This window comes from Pipistrellus kuhlii, unplaced genomic scaffold, assembly GCF_014108245.1.
Source record: "Pipistrellus kuhlii isolate mPipKuh1 unplaced genomic scaffold, mPipKuh1.p scaffold_m20_p_4, whole genome shotgun sequence".
NCBI lineage: Eukaryota > Metazoa > Chordata > Mammalia > Chiroptera > Vespertilionidae > Pipistrellus > Pipistrellus kuhlii.
The window spans coordinates 36,777,464-36,798,822 of NW_023425540.1; the positions used below are offsets into that span (position 1 = coordinate 36,777,464).

The window sequence follows — 21,359 nt, forward strand, 5'->3', positions numbered from 1 at the left end:
GTCAAAGAGGATCAAGCAGCCTGAGCTGGCTGTCCCTGGGAGAGCAGTCCTGCAAATATGTTGACATGGAGAGGACCTGAAACCCTAGTAGCTAGAAAGAAAACTAATGCATGTTGTTTCACAAATTACTCAGGAGCAGCCCCGACGCTTCTGTTCTGGGAGATGATGGCTCTCTTTTGGGCCACATTAAAGTAACCAGAGGCCAGAGCCAGGAGATGGGTCAGATCACGCATTCATATTTGTACCAAGGTCTGAGTAGGTGGCACTTTATTAAAAGCTCACCCAGCCCTAGTCGATTTGGTTCAATGGTTAAAGTGGCGGCCCTCGGACTGAAGGATCTCGAGTTCAATTTCTGGTCAAGGGCATGTACGTAGGTTGTAGGTTCCTTACCGGCACCAAATTGATGTCTCTCTCAGGTTGATATCTCTCTTTTCTCTCTCTCTCTCTCCCTTCTCTCTCTCTCTCTCCCTCCCTCCCTCCCACTCTCTCTAAAAAAATAATCAATGGAAAATATATCCTTGGCTGAGGATTTTAAAAAAAAAAGTTCACCCATTTCATGACCCCTGACCAGAATAATAAAGAATCTGAGCTGTACCATTCAAAACACATTTTCTAAGAAGACTCACCGACCTCCGAAATCTACATCCGTACATGTCTTAATCCTGTTAAATTTCTAGGGACTAAACAATACAGAGGTGGTGACAGTTGCCATATTGCAACATGTCTCAGCCCCAGTCACTGAAAGTACCAGAGGACAAACAACAGCACAACTGGGAAATTGGGGTGGTTCTGTGTACTATTTAATACATTTCAGTCTGCATTTGTCTATCCAGCTGTCAGCAAGTACTTTCATTTTTTTTCTGAACTACTATTTTAAAAGAAAAAAGATCCAACCCAATTACCTCCCCAAGTACAAACTAATAACCAGAGAATTGTAGAACTGCCAGTTTTTTGGGTTTTGTTTTTGTTTTTGTTTTTGTGTGTGTGTTTTTTTGCAGAGTAGAATTTCAGTCAGAAAACATGGAATGTAAGTGGGATTTGATAGTTGTTGAAGTGGAAAATTGGCAGATCTGACCTATTGGATAATTGCCTGGGAATTTAAAAAAAAATTTTTTTTTTTAATAACATGAAGAGATTGTTCTGATCCACAAGGACATCTTTCTTTGTTGTCTTTCACATGGACTTTTTCTGTGTGTGTGTTTTTGTTGTTGTTGTTGTTGTTGTTCTGTTAGTTTAATAGCTCTGTTTATTAAAGACGTTTCAGGTTCACAGGAAAATTGTGCAGGTCCAGACTGTTCCTGCAGTCCTATCTACCCCTGCCCTCCGGCTTCCCTCATGGACATCTTGCATCCTCGTGGTGCTTTGTTAGAGTGTCTCCGTTACAGTTAACATTCAATCCTGTGCGAGTTCCGGGCGCACCGCAGAGCCGCTCTTTGGAGGAAGACCTGATGTGCTGCTCCCAGATCGAAGCAGATGCATGGGGGGGGTTGGATGCCGCACAGCGAGGTCACCTGGTTTGACTGGGCACCTTCTTGTTGCAGGTCGATCCGGGCCACGAACCTCGCGGAGCACACGGTGATCCTGGCGGTGGTTTCACAAGCGTAAGCGCGCCTCCCGCCCCTGCTGGAAGCCGTCCCGTTCTCCCTGAGACATCTGCCTGATGTCATCCAGTCTCGGGGCTGGAAAAACAGCGGGCATGTCCTTGGCCCCGTCACAGCAACCGTCGATCTTGCTTTGGGTTTTTTTGTTTTGTTTTGTTGTTTTGCACGTGTCTGGAAATATTTAGGTTTTTTCCCTATCTCATCGAATTGCTTCTGCAACATACTCACCTCAGGGGGGAAAAATGGTTATTTCATTAGATGCTGGAAATGAATGCAAAATGTGTGAAGGAGGAGATCTGGAAAGAACACGATTCCAGCTTACCCCTTTTTAGGTCCTTTAAGGAAAAGAGATGGGAGAGGGGGGAAAAAGAATGCTTGTTTTTCATGTCAGAGGAAACCAATGGTAGCGTGAGGACAGAGAGGCACGAACTCCACTGCAAGGAAGGGGGTGTGCCGTTCACGTTTTGGGCCAGTTCTGTGGCGGGAAGCAGGACTAGGATGCATGCCAGTGCTGGAAGGCAGGAAAGGGGAATTAAGCTGTAGGTACGAGATTGTGGGCTGAGAAACTGCTCTGCTGCGTTCACTGTCTGAAATGGCCAGCACTTAGAATGAAGGATCTAGAAGGTAAAAGTTGTTCATACAAGCTGCAGTGGTTGGAATCTCTGTAGGTATCAAATGTTACAGTCAAGTAATGGCCATCACGAGCTTCGGAGAGAGCAAGACCTTCATTAGGGCCTTGATCTCCTGACAAGCCAGCGACTCGGGAGGGTTTAGGCCCTCCCCCGGGCCAGCCGGGGACAGGGGAGAGCGGAAACACTCCATTCCAGAGCCATGTCCTGGCTTCAAAATGTTGGCCTAACCAAAGACTTCTACTGACCTGGTGCTCCCTGAGTCTCTTGTCCAGAGCTGTGTCTTTTCACTGATCCCATGCCACGGGCTGTGGGGCAAGGAAAGTGTAGAAACTGTCCCAGTGGTTGCTCTCCACTCCGCCATCCTGGTGGGGGATGGGGCCTCGAGGGGAACGAGGAGGAGAGCAAAGATGCGCAGTCGTCCTTGTTCAGCCCTTTGGCTCGTGTTTTATTTGGGGGGAGGTGAGGAGGGCCTCTGGGGTCCTGGGTGTGGGCACCACATGCACCAGGCCCCACAGCGCTCCCCAAGCCTCTTTTCTCACCCCCACCCATGTTTTAATAAAATATTCCATAGAGAGAGAGAGAGCGATAATAAACATGAATTCTGAGTTTGTCCCACTCAGCATATGACACAGGACATTATACATAACCTCTAGAACCCATTTTGTGCCCGTCCTGATTTATCAGTCAGCCAAGGAGAACCCTGAGTCCCAAGAGAAGGAGCAAGGGAAGGCGGCCCCTCCCTGCAGGGCAGCTCAGCTACAAGTCATGCCCCAGATAAGCACTGGGGTTTCCTTTCCTATTGTCTGTCTGCTCCTTCCCCCAACCCCCTCTCCATGTTTCTCCCGTTTCCAAGGTGTGGTCTCCACGTTGCTTTCTGGCTGTCTTTGAGGAAGCCTCTTCTCTATCGTAACGATGACAGCCCTGCCTGTCTCGTGGTAACCCACACCCACACCTTGCACTCAGACTGGTGTTCTGAGACCCAGCTGTAGACTCAGTATAGGAAACCTCCCCCTGAAATGAGTGACAGTGACCAATTTTTGTTTTCTCTTCTTCCTTTCTAACTCGGCATTCCTCAGGACACATCTTGTCCATTTGGCTATTGGCTGCGGCAGCTTATGCCTGTTGCCTTCCTCGAGTTGAGAGTTGGACCCAGCGAGGTCTTGGGGGTGGGAGTTGTGCGTTCAGAGGGGTTGAGGATGGCAAAGAGGACAGCCTCTCTGGGACAAGCATTGCGCCTACTTGTCCCTTCGTGGGACCACCCCATCCGCTTGCTCCAACCCCAGCGGCAGCTAGCGTGGGGGACAGCCACTCCCGTGGCCCTGCAGCCACGCTCTCAGGCACACGGCGGGCGTTTTCTTCGCCATCCTGTGCTTTCTGCACCGGGAAGTCAGTGTGGGAGTCAGGGCCCTGGAAGGCAGGGGTGCCCGTGGGCACGTGCTGGTCGGGAAGCCGCTCCGAGAGCCACCGCCACACTCGCCTCACTGCTCGCTCTCCGCGGCTCAGTGTGAGGAAGCCTGGTTTGTATCTGCCGAGTGACCACCTTTTCTGCTTTGCTGCAGATCGGGCGACCACGAAGAGGCCTCCGTCCTCCCTCTTCTGCACGCAGGCTTCAGCAGGGTACGTAGACGCGGGCCAGCACCTCCCCTGTGCGGGCACCTCCTCCTAACTCTCCCGCCCAGCACAGCCAGCGTCTGTGCGTGACCCTAAGCCCCGGGGCAGGGGCGGGGGGGGGGGGGGGAGGAGGGAGGGAGGGAGGGAGGGGAGAAGGAACTGTTCACATGGGATGGTTACGGGCAACTGTTAGTCGGATTTCTTTTCCTTTTTCTCTCATAACTTCATATATCTTAGCTAGTGATACGTAATGACATAAAACACATCATAGGTCAACATTCTGTAGTCCCAAGGTCCTCTCGTTTGGTCCAGTTGGCTAGATTCATTGTGTGCATGTGGTTACGTGTAGGCGAGACCACTACGTGGGCACCCAGGTCTTGGGTTGGTCAGGGCCTGGTCAGAGCCTCAGCCCAGGGACGGGCCCGGGACGGCCACCGCCTCCTGTGAGCGCCTGGTTTAAATTGTGCTGTTTGAGTGACTCCGTGAGTTAAACGGCTGTTCCACTGAACGGTGAGAGATTGATGACTGCAAGGAGACTCACCCGCACACCAAAGCCAGGCTTCCCTGGGTGTCCTGGTCTCCCGATGGGAGTACTAATCTGAGTCTCACAGAGATGCAGCCCTGCATCCTTTCCTTCAGCAATAGGACATGGCCCATGCCTGTGAGCTGTGGAGGTTCCTTTGGGCACTTTAAGGTGGTTCCTTGCAGCCCCTAGTTTAACCCTGTCTTCGTGGTAGACTGAGGCAGAAAGGGAGAAATCGCCACGGGCAGTGGTTTTGTGCTTCGGTGGTTCTCTGCTTCGGTGTGGAGCAGAGTGCTCTGTGAAACAGGCAAGTAGTTCAGGGGCTCACGCCTGTCCTAGGAATGAGTGTTTCTCATTCGTGGTATTGCTCACCTCACTTTCCTCTTGTCCGTCATCCCGTTGCAGAGGCCGGCGTTTGGTTCTGAAAGCTGTCTCTGAGCGTGCAGAGCAGTGCTTCTGAGTTCTGCAAGAGGAATGCTGGTGTGTGTGTTTGTGTGTGTGTGTGTTTGTGTGTGTGTGTGTGTGTGTGTGTGTGTGTGTGTGTAGGAGAACCTGTGAACTCCACGAGCTCAAGACTTCTTTCTCCACTGAACAATGATCATTTCCTGAGAAATAACCTAAAATCACCCACAGGTTTCATGGGGGGGGTCATGGGTTTCATGTGGAACACCCACTGCACCCAAGCCCCGCATGGCCCTGGAGGCCTGAGGTAGGAGCTCGTGGAGTTCACAGGTTCTCCTACACACACACACACACACACACACACACACACACAACACACCCTGTATTACTAAGGACAGCAGCGACACCCTGTGGGTGACATCCTCCAGGCCCCCTGTAGCTGCTGTTGGGTGTCCTTCTGGAATTTCGCCCTCAGCTCAGTGTGCCTGCCTGTGACGGGTGTGGGTTATCATGTGGAGTGATGCTGGGAATGGCACATCTACTCCCAGGAAAACGTAGGGAAAGCCACGGGGCCACGTGATGCGGTAAATTTAGGAGGGAAAGTTCCATTGTTCCTTTTTACGAGCTTTGTAACCTGCCTGTGCTGCTCTGGAAGGGTCCGTCGCCCGCTGTCTGGATACGGAGATGCTTTCTGCCGTCCGCCTGACTGAAGGAGACCCACAGAGGGAGCGGGAAACACGAGGCCTGGCATGGACACCTGTGTTCCTTCACGCTGGTCTGAGCAGGGCCTTTTCCAGCTGGGTCAGGGTGCCCCCACATCGTTGGGGTGCTTTCCAAGGGCAACACTTCGCCTCTACCAATGCTTGCCCTCTGAGTGTCTGTGAAACAAGATCAGCTGCGGTTGCTCTTCGGGTGGCTGCCCTCCTTTTTTGGGCAAAACCCCGCCACCCACCCAAGCATGCCAGTGAGCCTGCCTTCCGCTAGGTGGTTCCCCACCTCTGAGCTGTTTTGATCGTTTGAAACCATCTGGTGAGACGCGGCCTGTGTTGCTAGCCGATGGGTCCCTGCATTAGGGACCCGGGAACAGTCGGTGCCGTGAATACCCCACAGCAGTCTCAGAGCCTAACGCTGCGCGTGAGGGCCGAGCATGCTGCCCCGAGCCCTCTGAGCCGGCTAGGAACCAGTGCCTTCGCGAAGGGTGAGGGCAGCTGTTTGTGTAGCAGCCTCTGCGTCCCTCTTTGTATTTGAAATGGTGCACAGGCCGCTGACATGTGCGATGCTGGGCGAGGCTCCTCCCTGGGAGGCTTCCTGAGGAGAAAGGAACAGCTAAGATTTATTATCAATTCAGCTCCATTCCGGGCAACTTGTTTCATCCCCATCTACAGATGAGAGGCTGGGATGTTCTTCATTTCTGCAGAGGAGAAGACAGGTGAAATAGCTTGCCACAGCTCAAACTCACTGCAGCGTCAAAATGCCAGCTCCCTGCGGGGTCCGCTTACATAGTGCTTCTCAGACTGTCTGGGGACACTAGTGGGCCAAACGCTCTTAGCGGGTGTTCCGTGGCCAAGGCTGCTGTGGCCACGTCATTTGGGAAACCGGTGAGGCCGCTGACCCTGAGCACGCACAGCCCGCGTCAGCAGCGCGGCGCCGGGGCCTCCTGAGGGGCCGGTGCTGAAGAAGCGCCCACGTTTCTGCCGGTGGCCCAGGAACTGGGTGTTTAACCGCAGGCCCAGGGGAAGGAGGCTGACATTGGAAGACCACTGCTTCTCACTCACTCAAATCACTCCAGGGACAGGGGTTCACGACACTCTTGAAAATGCCTAAAAGATGAGGCACTGGCGTCTGCCGTTATCTTTCATCCACAAAACACCCACTGAGCACCAGTTATATACAGAGTGCTCCAGGGCTTAGACACCGTCCCCTGCAGAGAGCTGTGTGTCACTGCAGTGGAAGTTCTTAGACTTAAAGAAAAGTAAAATATTAAAAAAAAAAAAATGATTTCTTAGATAGGAAAGTGAAAATATCACACGGAACCCTCAAACACAACACGCTGAAAGAAAGCCAAGAGGGAGTGAGCCAAAATTAACAGCTGGAGCCTGTGATCCTGTCGGGGATGTGGGGATCTCCCTTTGTGTTTTCTGTGTGTTACACTCTGTAAAATTAATGTGTGTCACGTGTATAACTAGACATAGACCATCGCGGCCCGTCCAGGAGTTCATCCTAAACCTAACGTGTTTAACTTCGCCAGAGAAAGGGAAAATTTCCTCCTGTGTGAGTGGCGGAATCCCCCTTTCCTCTGCCCTTCCACCGGCAGCGATGGGGACCGTGGCTTCAAAGGCGCTCCCCAAGGAGAAGCCATCCACTAGATAGCGGAAGTGTGTGTGTGTGTGTTTGGGGGCGGGGGGTTGGAGGATGGGGAGCAGGGGAGAGGAGAGGAAGGAAGAGAGGGAAGAAAGCGAAGAAGGGCCTCTCCCCTCGAGACCATTTGCAGTGTGGCTCACACCAAACACATCCAGTGTTGTGTGTTAGAAGACTTTACTTTTTTTGTCCTTTACTAGTAGCCCTGTGCACAAATCTGTGCACCAGTAGCTGTCTGCAGGGCCTGGCTGCTTCACGCTTGCTGCCCAGAGGCTATCTGTGGCCTGAGGCCCATCGGCAACTAGATGAGAAACGCTTGCCTTGTGGCCGCAGTGATCCACCAGGCTGTTCTCACTGCCTGCTCTCTGCGGCCGCACCCCCCCAACACCCCCCTCCCCCGGGACTGGGGGGCTGAGAGGACTGGGCGCCGCCATCTTGTGTCTATGGGCGGCGGCATCTTTGTGATGGAGTGATGGTTAATTTGCATATTGCCCTTTTATTAGATAGGATTGTTTAAAGTATTATATATAGTATTACACATGTCTCCTTTCCCCCCCAGGGACCTCTCCTTGGCCACCCCTACCCCCTGAGAAGACTTTTACTAGTGCAATAGAAAGCATAGGTGTTTCTGCAATTAGCAAGGCTGCATTTGCTTTCCTGTCAGTATGCACCGTGAAGTGTTTCCCACCTTTGTTACAAACGGAGTTAAGCGTACAATAGCCCGTGTTGTGTTTAAACAAGCGTTTCAAACACCATGACAACTGTTTGATTTCATCTTATCCACTAGTTGTCTTCTGTCACAGGGTAACTTGGGTAGGGAAAATGGTTCACTTCTTTATTTGACTCCGAAGGAAGTAATTGCATCTGTCTTACATGTTATATTTACTTTTCCCCCCCAGAGGTTTGTGGAGAATAGCAGCATCATCGCCTGCTACAACGAACTGATCCAGATCGAGCACGGGGAGGTCCGCTCGCAGTTTAAGCTCCGGTAAGTGGCCAGACCCGGCGGGCCCGGGGCGGCAGCTCCAGAGGAGCCGTCCCGCTCACAGCTCCGGGCTCAGTCACAGGGCCTGGGACGCCGTTCCACAAGCAGCAGCAGCCAGTACAGTGGGAAGGATCTACACTGGGAGCCCTTGGTTACTATGAAATAAATTAGAAGTGTTTCTTACTTCGGCAGTACTTTCCACTATTTACAGCAGCTTTAAAATTATATCCTGGGAAAAGTGCTGTTTAATTTTTGTACAATCAGATCGAGATTAAGAGGAGCCTTTCGGGATTACTTTCTGCTTACTGCTTTCAGAGTGTGTGAATTCCTTCACGGATGGTTATGGATAGGGGCAAGCCAGTGGGTATGCTTATGACGCTAACCATAGTAATTGCTATGTAACCGCGATAGCGATTGCATGACGCCCGCTTGTGGCCTCCAAGCATGCAGTATCTGTAATACGAGGCTGATTTCGGGTCCCTGGGCAGGCACAGAGTGCTTTAAAAGCAGGCTGCTCTCTGGTGCCCGCTTCTGGATGCGAGTGTCTGAGGGTCCAGCCAGAGCTCTGGGCGTGGGACGTTCTGCCTCTGGGGCATCTTGGAATGAATGCCAAGGTCCCAGCTCAGGCCTGGTTTGGCTCAGGCTCCACTCCGGTATACTCTCTGGACCCTGAGTTTTTCAACTTGCCCCCCTCAAGCAAAGACAGCGGAGTGGACTGTGGAGGCTGTCCCCAAACTGTGGTCCTCAGTGGCTCGAGGCTCTAGGATGCCAGAAAGTCTCAGCCTGGCTTCCCCCTCTGGCCAACTGCAAGGTCAGGAGGGGTTCAGGCTCAGCAAGAAATGAGAAGGCATCTCATTGGAATGCGTATACTTCTTTTTATCTTGACTTCTGAATTTGCATTCAAAGGGGACCAAACCCTTTTATACTTATGTTTTCTCTGCCGTTCTCAGTCCCCTGGGAGGAAAGGCTATTGGCATAACCCACAGAGGCAGGTCCTCCTGGGGCTCTCCTGGTCAGGGAAGCTGCTTTCGGGTGGGCAGAGGGCTTTAAGGAACAGTCACTTTCTTAGAAGGGAAAGTAATTAAGAAGGACTTCAGACAGTGGGAATTTAGGTATTTTAACAGTTTCTCGTTGAGGAATATTGCCAAAGACTTTTGCCTATGTAAATAATTAAATCCCTTGGTTTCTTTGTACCCACATATGTGTTAGCTCCAGAGAACTTCATAGAATTTTTCAAGAAAAGCACATTGCATTTACTTCAGAAATTAATGATTCTTCTCATTCTGCATTGCTGGAGGTCTCTACTGTTTTTAATTGAGGGTAAAAAGGCGTTGTGCTTTAAAAAAAAATGTTTTCACAATGAATAGAATTAGAAAAAAGATTTCATTTGGTTTAAATCTTTTACTGTGTCAGACCTACAAAAACATGGAACAGATACCTCATTGCTTTGATGGGTAATTTTCTCCTTTTACCTCAGGTAATTGTGTGCGTTTCCTTGGGCAACATTCAGTGTGATGGCACACACGCCAGATGTCAGAGGGAGTGGGTGGAGGTCGCGCTGGCCGCTTGAACTAAACATTCCCAGCCAGTCAGCATGAGGGCTTAACAGAAAGGGCTTCTGGGTATTTGCTAGTGAAGAAATCTGCTTAGAGCCAGGGCCTTAAAACTCCTCAAGGTTCATCAGACTGAGAACTTGGCAGATTCCCGAGGGCCTAACCCTGTGCACGTCCCAGGACTTCTCTCTCCTCATGACTGAAGCTGCCTGGGGGAAAGGCTCCAGTTCCCAGTACCAGTCAGTGTGCAATTGGCGAATGGACTTGGCTCAGCAGGCAGTGGCCCCGAAGGAGGGTTTGCCCAGCACACCCATCTCCTTACCCCTCAGCCAGCGGAAGCTTGGCTGGCAAAGAGCCTCTCTTCCCAGCCCTGAGCAACCAGCATGATAGCAGCCCCGTGTGCGGAGGGGGCCCGCGGGGTGACGTGTGTGTGTGTGTGTGTGTGTGTGTGTGTGTGTGTGTGTGTGTGTGTGAGTGAGGGGGGAAGGCGGGAGTTCTCCACCTGAGAGAGCCAGAGGAGGGCTAAGTGGTCTGCTGCTTCTGTTGCTTTTTGGCTGTTCTGCCTCAACTCTCCGGTTTCCTCCCCTTTGTTGGAGGAGTGGGGTGTGCCCAGGGTTTGACTCTCCCTGGGTCACACACTCTGCCTCCCTCTCCCACCCCCCTGCCCCAGACCATGACCACCCCCCCGCCCCCAGGGCGTTCAAGGACCACTAAAGCCTCTGCCAGCACCCCAGAGGCAGGCAGGCGACTGTCACTGGGAAAATGAGGCTCTTTATTATGCAATGCCAGAATAATCATCGTCTAATTATATAATGCTTCCCCTGCAATTCCGCCCCAGCTGCAGCTGAATCCGTGGCACGACAGGCATTCTGCAAGGACAGCCCATGCTGCGGGGTGGGGTGGGGCGCTGAAGGCGCATCCTCCCATGAGGTGTGCATGTGTGGTACCCACACTGAACCACGGGAAAAGCAAGGGCCACATGAGCAAACAAAAGCTGTCTAGTTTTAAGATTCAGTTTTCTAGAATAACTCTTAAAAATAGGAGAGCCACATCTCATTTCTGAGAGCATTTGACGAGTTGCTTTATAGAACAGAAGAATTCGTGAATGGGGAATGTCGAAGGAAGTGGGGGTGAAGGATGACCATCTATCTCTAATCCCTACGCATCTTCATTGTGAAGACAACTATGTCATCCACAATACAGATAGGATTTATCTACTTACTGGGAGTTGAAGCTGATTATACTAATGCCAGACCGGCTGTGTGCCGTCATTAGCTTGATCTCTGTTATCCAGACGTTAACACCCACATCATGTTTATTTTACTCCAAGTCCTACTTATGAAGGTAGCAGTCCTTGGTGTCAGAAACATCAGCTTCTAAAAGATGGGCAGAACTCTGTGTTCTGTGGAACCCTGCATCTCTGTGATGAATGGACGTTTACAGACATGTGGGCTCTGTGACTGCCTGGCGTCACAGGAGAAACCCACCTGTGGAGGCTTCACGCACAGCCCAGCTGCCCTCCTATCCAGGAAGGTGCCCACCTTGACCCCATGCTGCCTCCCTCCCGCTCGCTTGCGCCCTGTCCCTCCCAGACCCCTGCTTGGGTATGGCTTTGTGTTCAGACTCTACAAGCCACCACCTTGGGCAATCCTACCCTGTTCCAGGTGGCCGTGTGTGTGTGTGTGTGTGTGTGTGTGTGTGTGTGTGTGTTTGAGTAGATTCCAGAGTATCTTTGGTAGGACACAAGAGATTATGGAACCCAGCCACCTCAGCCACAGTTGATGGAGGAAAACACAGAACCAGAGAGACTGGACACCATTGGTCACAGCTCCCCAGTGTGTCGGCTATAGCGCTGGATAGAATCCAGGTGTCCTGCTTTCAGTCGACAAACTCTGCCCACCTCCCTAAGCCCCCCTCCCTAACACACACACACACACACACACACACACACACACACGCATCTCACACCACTGTGTCGCCTATAGACTTCATGCCCAGCCTCTCTAACGCTTGCCTTTCCCTCTGGGCCTCCGAGGGCCTGAAGGAGGTGAGGGGGGATGGTTACCTCACCTGTATGTCAGGGGTTTCCACACCAAGGTTACTTTTCCTTGTGCTGCTTTTTCCAATTTGCCAACTTCTCAACCTGAAGAAGACAAAAATCCACTTGAGGCACAGAGTTACAAGGTTCCCAAAGAAGAGAAAGTAAATGAAGCGAGGGCTCTTCTGTATGAAGAGTGTTAATAATTAATTTAAGGAATTAAATTTCGAAACTCTTGAGAACACCATTCAAGTCGGTGACCTCATTTTGCTGCAGGTTCATTCAAATAGAACCATCAGCCAAATCGGTTTAAAGCCTCTGTCTAAGCATTGTACTCCAGGAGCGTGTCTCACCAGTATCCTTGCGCCTCACCTGTTGATAACAATGTGCTTTGTCCATTGGGCATTATACTTACTGAAGATCTTAGACTGTGTGGGTGATCATACAGCGAATGTTTAATAGATAAATTTTGCAGATTGGAGCTAAGATCTTGTATAAAGTAGCCTCTTGAATTGACAGAAGCAATAGTACCCTGAGGTACCTGTGTGCATACCTCATTGAGACACATGGGTACTTTAAGAAAACCCTTGGGCAGAGGAGGAATTTATCCCATAAAATGGGCTGGAGCTTCATTCTGCGCCTCTCAGAGCTGAGGAATTAGCCCTTGGAGCGCGTGCTTTGTTGTCTAACTTCTGGGGACCAGGGACTGCTTTCCTGTGTTGCCGAGTGGGTTCTGCTCAGGCCCCTGGGAAATACTCCTGAGACTTGCTTCTTCACAGGAGACGGTGCAGTATCAGCGTGGGTAACAACGTTAAAGTCCTCTTTATTCTCTTTCTCTTATTTGAAGTGACATTTTATTAGCATGCAGAGATGCTAATGGGACAGTGTATACTTCAAATTAGGTAGCCTGGAGCAGTTTCAGTAAGAAAGCTTACTGCACTTATCAGGAGTCTCAGTTCGGGAGCATCCTGTCATGTCTGCCTTACAGCAGGCTGGCGGGCATGGGTAAAAGCAAAGCACCAGAAAGGCTTGTGTATTTGAGGCCACAAAAAAGGAGATGAAGCTTTTGTGCTTATTGCAAGAGGCCAGAATGCCTCAGATCCAATCTGGGCTTAAGTGTGTTTTCTTAACTGATAGGAACTTCAGAGGTCAAGGAGAGAAAGCATCGTGGGTATAGAACAGAGGGACCTAGAAGATGGTCCTTGCACCTTTGTTCTCCAGTGTCAGTACTAAGGTTCCATTCAGCATATATGTAGTTCATTTTATTTTTTAAATATATATATTTTTATTTTGGAGAGATAGAGGAAAGGAGAGGGGGAAAGAGACAGAAAAATCGATGCATGAATATCAGTAGGTTGCCGCCTGCACTCTGCCCCCTTCTCCCCGACTTGGGATGAAGACTGAAACCCAGGCCTGTGCCCTGGCCAGGAATCAAACCAGTGACTTCTTGGTCCATGGATAATGCTCAACCACTGAGCCACATCAGCCAGTTCATTTTATGACCCATGAATATTTTGCTGCTTATAATTCTTCTCTTTGTATCACATACATGAAAATATATGCTGTTGTTTATTCATTTAGTTTGAAAGCCTAGGTGTTGTTATTTTTTCTCAAAGCAATATCAGAAGGTACATTGCTTTAATGAGCCTGAGGAACTGTTTACTTGGGTAAATTAAATGGTTTTATGGTAGAACTAACATTGATCTTTTGCAACTTTCAGGGCTTGTAATTCAGTGTTTACAGCATTAGACCACTGTCATGAAGCCATAGAAATAACAAGCGATGAGCATGTGATTCAGGTATGGGGACATTTTTTTTTATCTTTAGATGTCGAAGTAGAATCTTTTAAGTTTGAGCCACCCTTTTTCAAGCACTTTAATTCTCACACTTTAGCATGTTTCCTTTGGAGAAAGGAACACCAAAATATTCAAAGAAAACTGAGAGGGTGGCCTATTCGTTTTCCCAGGAGCCAACAGGAGCATAAAGGGGACAAATGTAATACTTTAAACATAAAGATTTTTTTTAAATGTTTTTAAAAACCTTATAGACTTAAGCTAAGAATTAGATATTTAATAAGAATAAAATTGTACTCAAATCAGAACCTGTAATTTCTTTGGAGGTTGGCTAAATTCTTTGGACCATCTGTGAAGATAGCATTTATTTACACAGAAGTGTATCAGGATTATAGAGTAAAGGCTTATAAGTGCTTATGGGAGCAAAATACTTTATTTTTTAATTTGTCAGTTACAGTTGACACTTAATATTTTAGTTAGATATTTACATGATGTACAAAGCGATTCCTCATAAGTGTACTGCCACCTGATATTATGCACAGATATTACAACATTACTAAATTCCCTATGCTGTACATTAATCCCTGTGATTGTTTTAACTACCAGTCTATACCTTTTTTTTTTTTAATTATTGATTTCAGAGAGGGAGAGAGAGAAACATCAACGATGATATAGAATCATTGATTGTCTGCCTCCTGCATGCCACCCACTGTGGATCGAGACTGCAGCCTGGGCATGTGCCTTTTACCGGAGTCGAGCTGGGGACCTTTCAGTCCTTAGGCCAACATTCTATCCACTGAGCCAAACCAGTTAGGGCCCAATCTGTACTTCTTAATCCGTCACCTTTTTCACCCAGTCCCCAGCCTCCCTCCCATCTGACAGCCACCAGTTTGTCCTGTGTATCTAGGAATCTGTTTCTTTGAGGAACAAAATATTTTCATGGGTGTTCATTTATTTATAGTTGGTATTCTAATAATAAGGCCCTCTAATGTACTGAAGCCAGCTTCCTAAGGAAATGTGTATAGTTAGCAGACAAGCCTTTGTTGAAATTACCTAGTTGTATTTGTTGGAAAGTAAGGCATTTATATGTAAAGCATCTTCAGAAATGCAGGCTGGTTCCTCTGACGGGCACGGTTGGTTTGCGCAGAGGCACTGAGTGTGAGGAACACTCACTCTCCTCAGTAGAGACCAAAGTCAATGTTGAGCACAGTGGACCCATGGCAGACAGAGCCGACGTTTGCTCTCCTGCAAATGCCGCACTGCACACAGGCACACCTGCTCTCATTCTGAACCAATGACATCAGCACCCACCATGCCGAGGCCCAGTCATCATTCTGTTCATAAGGTATCTCATTCCCATTCAGTAACCCTGTGAAAGAGACATGATGCCCACTATACAGGTGGGGAAACTGAGGACCAGCAAGGTCAAGGAACTCACCCAAGAGAAGCTCTGGTAATAAATAGTGGAACCCAAATATGTAGCCCTCTCTTTCTGACTCCAAAGCCTTTCCATGAGGTGTCCTGTTGGGCTGTATTTGTGGGAGTGTATCTTCGAAATGGATCTGACCGCGTCCTCATCTCATTGCCTGTTGCCGGCCCACCTGCCCATGGTTGGCGACCTGGGCCACAGAGGGACCAGGCCCGTTTCTGCTCTACACCAAGCACACTCCCACCTGTCTCCAGACTTGAACATCAGGTCTCTTTGTGAAACATGTTCCCTTTGCACCTCCCTGTGTACAGTGGACAACAGGTGGTGAACGCTGAGATGAGGAGAAGGGGCTCCCTGCTCTCTATTCACTTCCCCACTTGTAGCCAATGGTGCTTTCATGGCATCCTGCATCCACAGGGGGCACCTGGTGGCGCGGAACCCTGTGCCTCCGGGAGCGCGGTACACGGCGATGCTGTCACACGATATCGACCCCCTCCCAGCCTTCACCGTGAGCAGGACCAAAAGGGCTGAGGATGGTGGGCGCCTGGACTGGGGAGACTGCAGTTTTTTTTAGGGGGAACCTTGTCAGGCCCCTTTAAAAACCTACCAGCCCACCCTAGCTGGCTTGGCTCAGTGGATAGAGCATCAGCCTATAGATTGAAAGGTCCCAGGTTCGATTCCAGTCAAGGGCATATGTCTGGGTTGCAGGCTCAATCCCCAGTGGGGAGTGTGCAGGAGGCAGCTGATCAATGATTCTCTCTCATTGATGTTTCTATCTCTCTCCTTCTTCTCCCTCTCCCTCTCTCTCTCCCTTTCCCTTCCTCTCTGAAATCAATAAAAATATATTTTTTTAAAAATTAAAATAAATAAAAACTACCAGCCCTCTGAAGATGACACAAGAGCGAGGAGGAGGAAGAGGTTGCCCAGAGCATGTTCAGTGTGAGGGAACTAACGTGACCTCTGTGCTGTGGGCTTTGAGAGGGCCCAGCAGCTTCCCCTGCCTCCCAGCAGGCTTTGCTTCAGACGCCCCCGAACTGACCTGTGGCCACTTCCATTCACAGTACGTCAACCCAGCCTTCGAGAGGATGATGGGCTACCACAAGAGCGAGCTCCTCGGGAAAGAACTCGCCGAGCTGCCCAAAAGCGATAAGAACCGGGCCGACCTCCTGGACACCATCAACACCTGCATCAGGAAGGGCAAGGTGGGTGGCACTAGTAACAGCCCGCACACACCTCCCAACGCACGCTCTTCTGCTGTGGGTCTTTGTGTTCCATCTTCAAGGTTGGCTTCTTTCATCTATAACCATAGAAGCGTGATGTGCTCATTAGACTGCAGTCCTTCCGGAAGACCTTCCAGGAGAAGCCAGGGCTGTGAGGGAAGCCGGTGTCAGCAGCAGGGGGAAGGAAGGCCTACTCTTGCACGAATTTAGTGCATCAGGCCTCTAGCAATGCTACAATTAAATGAAAAATGTTTATGTTTGCAACATGAGTTAATTTTGGATATCAAGCAAACCTGGGGCTTAAGACGATGATACAGAATCTGGCAGTTTTGTCTAAGGGAACGCCATCCTGTGCCTGAATAGGCCCCACCTGTCATTCCTGGAACATCACTCGCACCTCTGCGCCTAGTCCCGCCCACAGGCTGATGTGTGTCAGCTTATCCACACAGCTTATCCACATCTAGTTTGGGGGACTAGATGTATTTGGTGTCAGTATTCACATGTAGGCCCAGTTTTCCTTGTTTTTGTTCTCTATCATCCCAGTTCATAGAGAGACGTCTCCCATTGGTCCCCGTAGACGAGGGCTGTGGTGCAAACGCAGAAGCATCTTCCCCCAAGTCCTCCCCAGTGGGCGCGCTGCTGTCCCAGCCGGAACTGCCTCTGCGTTTTCTCCTGAGCACTCGGGTGCTTTCTCACATGTTACTGCTTTCCTTTTGCTTTCTCAGATCCGAAGTAGTTAAATAAGCATTGTTTTCGTTTAATGGGGGGCCATTGTACAAACATAAAGTAAGTTTGGATTATATATGATGCCCAGAATTAATGTTTTAAAAATTGGGGCCATGAGACTGAAGAAGAAACAGGACATTGTCAAGTAATCCAAAAAACCCACCGGAATTCTGCTCCACCGGTGGCCCGGCATGCGGGGTGGACCCGTGAGCCGCCTGTGGGGGAGGGAGCGGGAAAGGCTGCAGAGAAAAGGCCCAGCTTCCCATCTAACTGCTCCTCCCAGGAATCACGGAGATGCCACGGGTCCCCGCTTCAGGTCACTGGGTTCTTCATCCCAGCCAGTTTCCCAAGGTCCAGAGGCAGCAGGGATTGCCACCCGCCCTCTGCCTCTTCCATGGAAACACCCAGGAGCCCGCAAACCCTGAGAAGCCAGGGCTGGAGGCCCCCCGGGATCACAGACGGGCAGTGGGCTTCATTGCCCATCCTCCGCTCTCTCACAGGGGTTCCTTAGTTAGAATCTCCGAACCTCCGTCTGCCCAGCTATCTGTTAGGATGATGATCTCAGACTCAGGTTGTTGGGATGATTCTGAGGAAGAGCTCGGGGAAAACCCCTCAACCTGGTGTCACCGCACCCAGAGGCTGAGCAGAGCGCCTCCCTCAGGGCCAGCGTCCCGGGGCCCCGGAGGGCAGCCCAGGGGTGGCCGGTCGTCCTGTTGTGTCCGTGCATTGTGACCACGGGCCTCACCGAGACAGAGCACGGCGGGACCCAGAGCAGAGCGGTGTTCTGTGGAAGGGTCTGGAAGCGAGGGGGAATGAATTGCTCAGTTGGCTCACACGCCCCTGCAGGAGCCATGGCTGCCTGGGCGGGAGGATTGTAAGAGCTCTCTCTCTCTCCATGCAGGAGTGGCAAGGGGTTTACTACGCCAAGCGGAAGTCCGGGGACAGCATCCAGCAGCACGTGAAGATCACCCCTGTGATCGGCCAAGGAGGGTGAGCGCAAACTCTTGGACTCTTCCAGCTGAAGGGCCGCGTGGGCATGTGGAAACGCAGGGTACGCGGGAGACCACAGGTACAGGAGGGCTGGGCTTACATCGTCAGGCCAAGGCCAGCTCCGTGCAGCCGGCAGCAACCCCCAGACACGGCTCTTGTCTTCTCCTGCCGCTCGTGGTCTTTATGGAGCATCGCCCAGGAGCCCCTCCCCCAGAGCTGAGGTTCCCTCTGCCCACTGCCCCCTGAGGGAGCTGGGGTTCCAGGCTGTCCATCTCCACGGCAACAGCAAAACTGCTGGGAGCGGCTTCTCTCCCTGAGAGCGGCCTGGGCTGGCTTCTCCCGGGCTCAGGGCTGCCTCCAACTAGGGAGAAAGGCCTGGGGGTTTCGGAGAGAAAGTTGTGCCTGATCCAAAGCTCAGGCTGATCTGATCCCATTTAATCTGTTACCAGAGAAGCCTTATCCCTGGGAGAGAGAAGGTGAATACGCGATTCCTTTTCCTCCCCGTTTAATTCTGAGTTTACGAAGCCAAACAGGCTCCCCCGACCAGCATGTCCCTGAGGAGCCTTTGGCAGCCAGCCTGGGGGTCACACCAGCCTCGGAGTATGAGGGGCGCACACCGCTGTGGGAAGTTTTGGGAAAGGAAAGGTGGGGGTTACAATGCCAATCAGAGAGGAGAGTCCTGCCTGTGCCCCTGGCTGCCCCCGTCCCTCACAGGTCATTGTGGGAGTAGACACAACAGTCCATGTAGTCAGCAAAATGCCGCTTGGTTGTCTCCCCTCCGGTTTTCTTGGTTCGTTTCAAAAGTGTCCCTGTTCGTTCAGAGACCACCGTCTCGTGCTTCCTGCCATCGTGCCTCCGTGTGGGTGGTGGGTGACGGGCAGTCCTTGGCCCCGGGACGTTCTCCTGAGCGCACGGTCCTCCGTGGCCCTCCCAGCGGTCCCTGCTCAGCGGCCGCATGGCTGTCCTGGTGTTATCATGATCCTTATGCCATCTTTCAGAAGATCGAAGCCGACATTCACTTTGTGTGTGTGTGACCAGAATTATTAGGTAACCAGGGCCGAGGAGACATGCCGCTGCTTGGCGATGTCTGTCAGAGTGAGGCTTTCTGATTGTGCAGATAAGAGGGAGACGTTCTCTTGTCCAGACAGCATGTTATTTCACCACCACCCCCCTCTCCTGCCCCATTGCAGGCAGTGAACTGTCAGGGGAAATTTTTATTAAAAGTAGGGAGATGGTTTTTGGGTTTTTTTGTTGTTGTTTTTTTACCTCTTCCTGTTTCATTACAGGGTAACCTGCACTTTCTATGCTCTCCTCGGAGTTCTCCAGAGAAAACTAAACCAGAGAGAGAGAGACAAAGAGAGACAGAACCAGGGAGAGAGAAAAGGGCAGTCATTGCTGTGAAATCTAACTCAGCCCTCTGGGATTCCTGGCTTCACACTCAGTAGAAAACCTACCATGAGCTGAATTCTGGGCAGGGCTGAGGCACCTGTGGCCTCTTCCTGGTCTGTGCTGTGTAATGAGCAAGACCACAGGCAGCTGTGGGATTCTGTCCATGACCTTGGAGTACGAGGATTTTTCTCTGCCCGAAAAAATGCCATTGTTATGATGACCATGCTGCGCAGTAATAATGGGATTAAATATAAAAATAGCTGCCCTGCAATTTGACCATTATCCAAATGAGCCTTTTGCTTTCTATATAAGCTATAAAAGTATTAGCGTCAGCAGAATAAAGCCAATTTTTTCTGGAGTGGCATTTCATCCCATCACGGCAGGTACTGGGAGCCAAGCTTTAGGAGTCGGTCACAGAATGAAATGCTCGTTAGGAAAATGTCTCGGAGCAGCGCCAATGTAAAAGGAAGCCCAGTTTGGGGAGGCACGCGCGGGCTGTGGGTGAGAAGTCCTTTGCTGTAGACCGGGCTTTGGGTGAATTGTACATCTGCCCTAGAATATCCCCTGGAGTTTTGCTTTTAAAAAGTTTCTGTTGATGTTTTCGTTTGCTGATTTGTTGGATCGTCCTCTACCTGACTCACTAATAACTAATTATTTGTGTTATTAGGAAAATTAGGCATTTTGTCTCCCTCAAGAAGCTGTGTTGTACCGCTGACAATAATAAGCAGGTACGGTACCCAGCTTGCTTCGTTTGCTCTGTCAGCTTGGCCGCGCATTACCTTCTCACCACTGCTCTCTGCTTGTCTTTCTCCATTTCTAATTGTCGTTGCCAATTAAGAAGGTTTATGGGGAAATTAGGCTCCTTTGGCAGATGGTATAAAAAAAAAAAAATTCCCTTGCAAGCCTGTGCTACCAACTGAGTGATGCACAGGACTTAAAAAATGTTTTGTTTTTCTATCTTAATTTCTTAAGCAAATAAAAAGTATCGATGTATTTGAACACTTCGTCCCTACAAGTTTATATAAAAAACAAGAATCATTCCAAGTTAGTACTGTGGTTTTTTCAAAACCATTACATCATGCAGAACAATCCATTTGAGTGTTCTTCTGCAGGAGAAGAATTTTAATGAGTTGCTTTTTTAAGAACCTTCCTTTGTAGAGACCTTTATCATAGAGGACAACATGGGTTTTTTTTCTTTTTGATTTATACTTCTAATACTGGATTATGTGTATTTTCACTTCATGCTTTAAAGTTTCTTGATTGAAAAATACTCAACCATCGCTCGTTATCTATTTTTTAAAACATACCATGTAGCCTTTGACATAGATGAGAATTTTAAAGGGAGGGACAGTATAGCTAAAGGAAAAGGAGGACGTCGGGGCACAATCCATTCTAGTGGGACGTGGAGACTTGTCAAATGTGGGATAAGAAGGTGAAGCCTAGCCAGGCAAAGAAGTAAAGTGGGGACCCCAGGACCCAAAGATGCCTGGGCTCCTCCCAGTGAGGAGGGGGTCCCCCAAAGGGCAGTGGGCAGAGTGAGGAGCCTGCGCAGGGCTGTGAGTTGGGGCGGGCCCACTGAAGGTACCCATGGACAGTTGAGTATATTGCGGAATGATCCCCTACTAAGTGTTGGTCACCACATGTAGTTACGAATTTTGTTCTCGTGATGAGAACTTTAAATACCTACTCTTTTAACAACTCTCAAATGTACACGATAGTGTTGTTAACTATAGTTTCCATGCTGTACATCACACTCCCACGAAGTACTTCTCTTATAATAGGAAGTTTGTACCTTCTGCTCTTCTTCACCCTTTCATCTGCCACCCACCTTGGGAAACCACCAACCTATTCTCTGTATGTATGAGTTCGGTTTTGTTGTGTGTGTTTTTTAGATTTCATGTGCAAGTTATATGATATTTGTCTTTCTGTGACCCATTTCACTTAGGATAATGTCCTCGGTATCCATCCATGTTGTAGCAAGTGGCAAGATTTCCTTCTATGTTACGGCAAAGTAATATTTATTACGTATACAGGTCCTTGAATAATGTTGTTTTGTTCAATGTTGTTTCATAATAATGTTGCTGAGATACCACAGGAGCTTAACAGTTG

At 49.8% G+C, this 21,359-nt stretch overlaps 1 protein-coding gene across 4 annotated transcripts in view; it reads left to right on the forward strand.

The window, feature by feature from the left end:
* The window catches only part of PDE8B (phosphodiesterase 8B), a 182,940-nt gene that overhangs the window by 119,619 nt on the left and 41,962 nt on the right, over positions 1-21,359 (forward strand). For all 4 annotated transcript variants that reach the window (XM_036409585.2, XM_036409586.2, XM_036409591.2 and 1 more), the window contains 7 exons: positions 1,542-1,601; positions 3,793-3,850; positions 8,027-8,115; positions 13,424-13,502; positions 15,987-16,127; positions 17,773-17,861; positions 19,918-19,978. In XM_036409585.2, coding sequence (XP_036265478.1) covers positions 1,542-1,601; positions 3,793-3,850; positions 8,027-8,115; positions 13,424-13,502; positions 15,987-16,127; positions 17,773-17,861; positions 19,918-19,978 — 577 coding nt within the window. The remainder of the gene's footprint in view (positions 1-1,541; positions 1,602-3,792; positions 3,851-8,026; positions 8,116-13,423; positions 13,503-15,986; positions 16,128-17,772; positions 17,862-19,917; positions 19,979-21,359) is intronic.